The sequence below is a fragment of the Pediculus humanus genome, genomic scaffold, assembly GCF_000006295.1.
Source record: "Pediculus humanus corporis 1103172107726 genomic scaffold, whole genome shotgun sequence".
Classification (NCBI taxonomy): Eukaryota; Metazoa; Arthropoda; class Insecta; order Psocodea; family Pediculidae; genus Pediculus; species Pediculus humanus.
This window is the reverse complement of record NW_002987329.1, coordinates 26,572-28,545: the sequence shown is the minus strand read 5'-3', so window position 1 is coordinate 28,545 and position 1,974 is coordinate 26,572. Positions and strand designations below refer to the sequence as shown.

The following is a 1,974-nucleotide window of genomic DNA, read 5'->3' as shown; positions in this document are numbered from 1 at the left end:
AATGAAAGCCAAATTCAAAATGTCGGTTTTATAAAAAAAGTTTTCTATTTAAAAAAAAAAACAAAAAAAGTTGCGGAAAATTTTTATTTGAATTTTTTTTTTAATGTGAGGGAAAAGTAAAAGCTATAACGTGTGTATAACGAAACCGGAAGTTAAATAGTTTTTCGTTAAGGGGAAAAATGAAAATGCATTTAGTATCTTTTAAATTTTTATTTAAAAGAAAATAATAATAACTCGATTGTTTGGTTTTTATGTAAGAACAGGTTTTTTTTTTTTTTTCTTGTAAATCAATAAAGCCCCTCAATATATATTCTTAGATAAAATTATGAGAAAAAAAAAAAAAAAAGTTTTTGTAGCCTAAAAATTTTCTCTGTAGAGTGCAGTAGTGTTCCTTATTCATAAGACGACACGAATAACCTTGAGTATTAGACAATCACTAACGTACTCATACGGTGAAATTACGAACTATCGATTGACCCGTGAGTTCTCCATTTTTTTTTTTTTTTCTCTATCTTAAAGAGCTCACTTTAATTAGAAAGGAAACTGTTTATATATTTTAATTTTTTCTTTCGCGTTTTTACACAAATGTTAATTAACGCACATAAACACTGTGAATTACGGGTAATTAATAATTTTCAAGAGTGCACAAAATGTAATAAAAAAAATGTTGAGGTATAAGAGTAATAATTCCGGCTATGCTAACAGGTGTGCCTTTTTACTTGAAAAATTGTCAGATAACGTTGAAAAGGTTAAAACAGGATGTGACAAACAACATCAAATTAAAAAGTGTTAAAACGTCCTGGAAAAGAAAGACGTTACAAAAATGGGAAATGCCCCCACTTCGAATAAAAAGTGCGATCCCGTTGAAAGTGTTAAAGAATTTCTCGATCAAGCCAAGGAAGATTTCGAAGAAAAGTGGAAAAATGTATCATCCAATACAGCTGAATTGGATGATTTTGAAAGAATCAAAACTCTTGGAACCGGTTCCTTCGGTAGAGTTATGATCGTTCAACATAAAAACTTAAAAGAATACTTTGCTATGAAAATATTAGACAAACAAAAAGTAGTTAAATTAAAACAAGTAGAACATACTCTTAACGAAAAGCGTATCTTGCAAGCTATCAATTTTCCATTTTTAGTAAGCTTAAAATATCATTTCAAAGACAATTCGAATCTTTACATGGTTTTAGATTACGTACCCGGTGGAGAAATGTTTTCACATCTTCGAAAAGTAGGAAGATTCAGCGAACCTCATTCGAGGTTTTACGCTGCACAAATAGTGCTTGCCTTTGAATATCTTCATTACTTAGATCTCATTTACAGAGACCTCAAACCGGAAAATCTGTTAATTGATTCACAAGGATATCTTAAAGTTACGGATTTCGGATTTGCCAAAAGAGTCAAAGGAAGAACATGGACCCTGTGCGGTACACCAGAATATCTGGCACCTGAAATAATATTGAGCAAAGGATATAACAAAGCAGTCGATTGGTGGGCACTCGGAGTTCTCGTCTACGAAATGGCTGCTGGTTATCCTCCATTTTTTGCTGATCAACCAATACAAATATATGAGAAAATAGTATCTGGTAAAGTGAGATTTCCATCACACTTTGGCTCAGATTTAAAAGATCTACTGAGAAATTTACTCCAAGTTGATCTAACTAAAAGATATGGAAATTTAAAAAATGGAGTGAATGATATAAAAGGTCATAAATGGTTTGCATCGACGGATTGGATAGCTGTTTTCCAGAAGAAAATAGAAGCGCCATTCATACCTAGATGCAAGGGTGCAGGCGACACAAGTAATTTTGATGATTACGAAGAAGAAGCATTGAGAATATCATCAACAGAAAAATGTGCTAAAGAATTTGCCGAGTTTTAATTTGAGTTCTTTTTCAAAAGAAGAAAAATTTTTATAAAATAATAAGTAGAAGGTGAAATATACCATAATTGCCAATTCTTCAATTAGGATCT

General features: G+C 31.4%; 1 protein-coding gene across 1 annotated transcript; it reads left to right on the top strand.

Annotated features, from left to right (window-relative positions):
- Positions 1-664: 664 nt before the first annotated feature.
- Positions 665-1,882, top strand: Phum_PHUM318270 (cAMP-dependent protein kinase catalytic subunit, putative; the record flags this gene model as incomplete). The annotated part of the gene is made up of 2 exons (XM_002427369.1): positions 665-748; positions 809-1,882. The coding sequence occupies 2 exons, from the start codon at positions 665-667 to the stop codon at positions 1,880-1,882; spliced, it is 1,158 nt and encodes a 385-aa protein (XP_002427414.1).
- Positions 1,883-1,974: the final 92 nt, after the last annotated feature.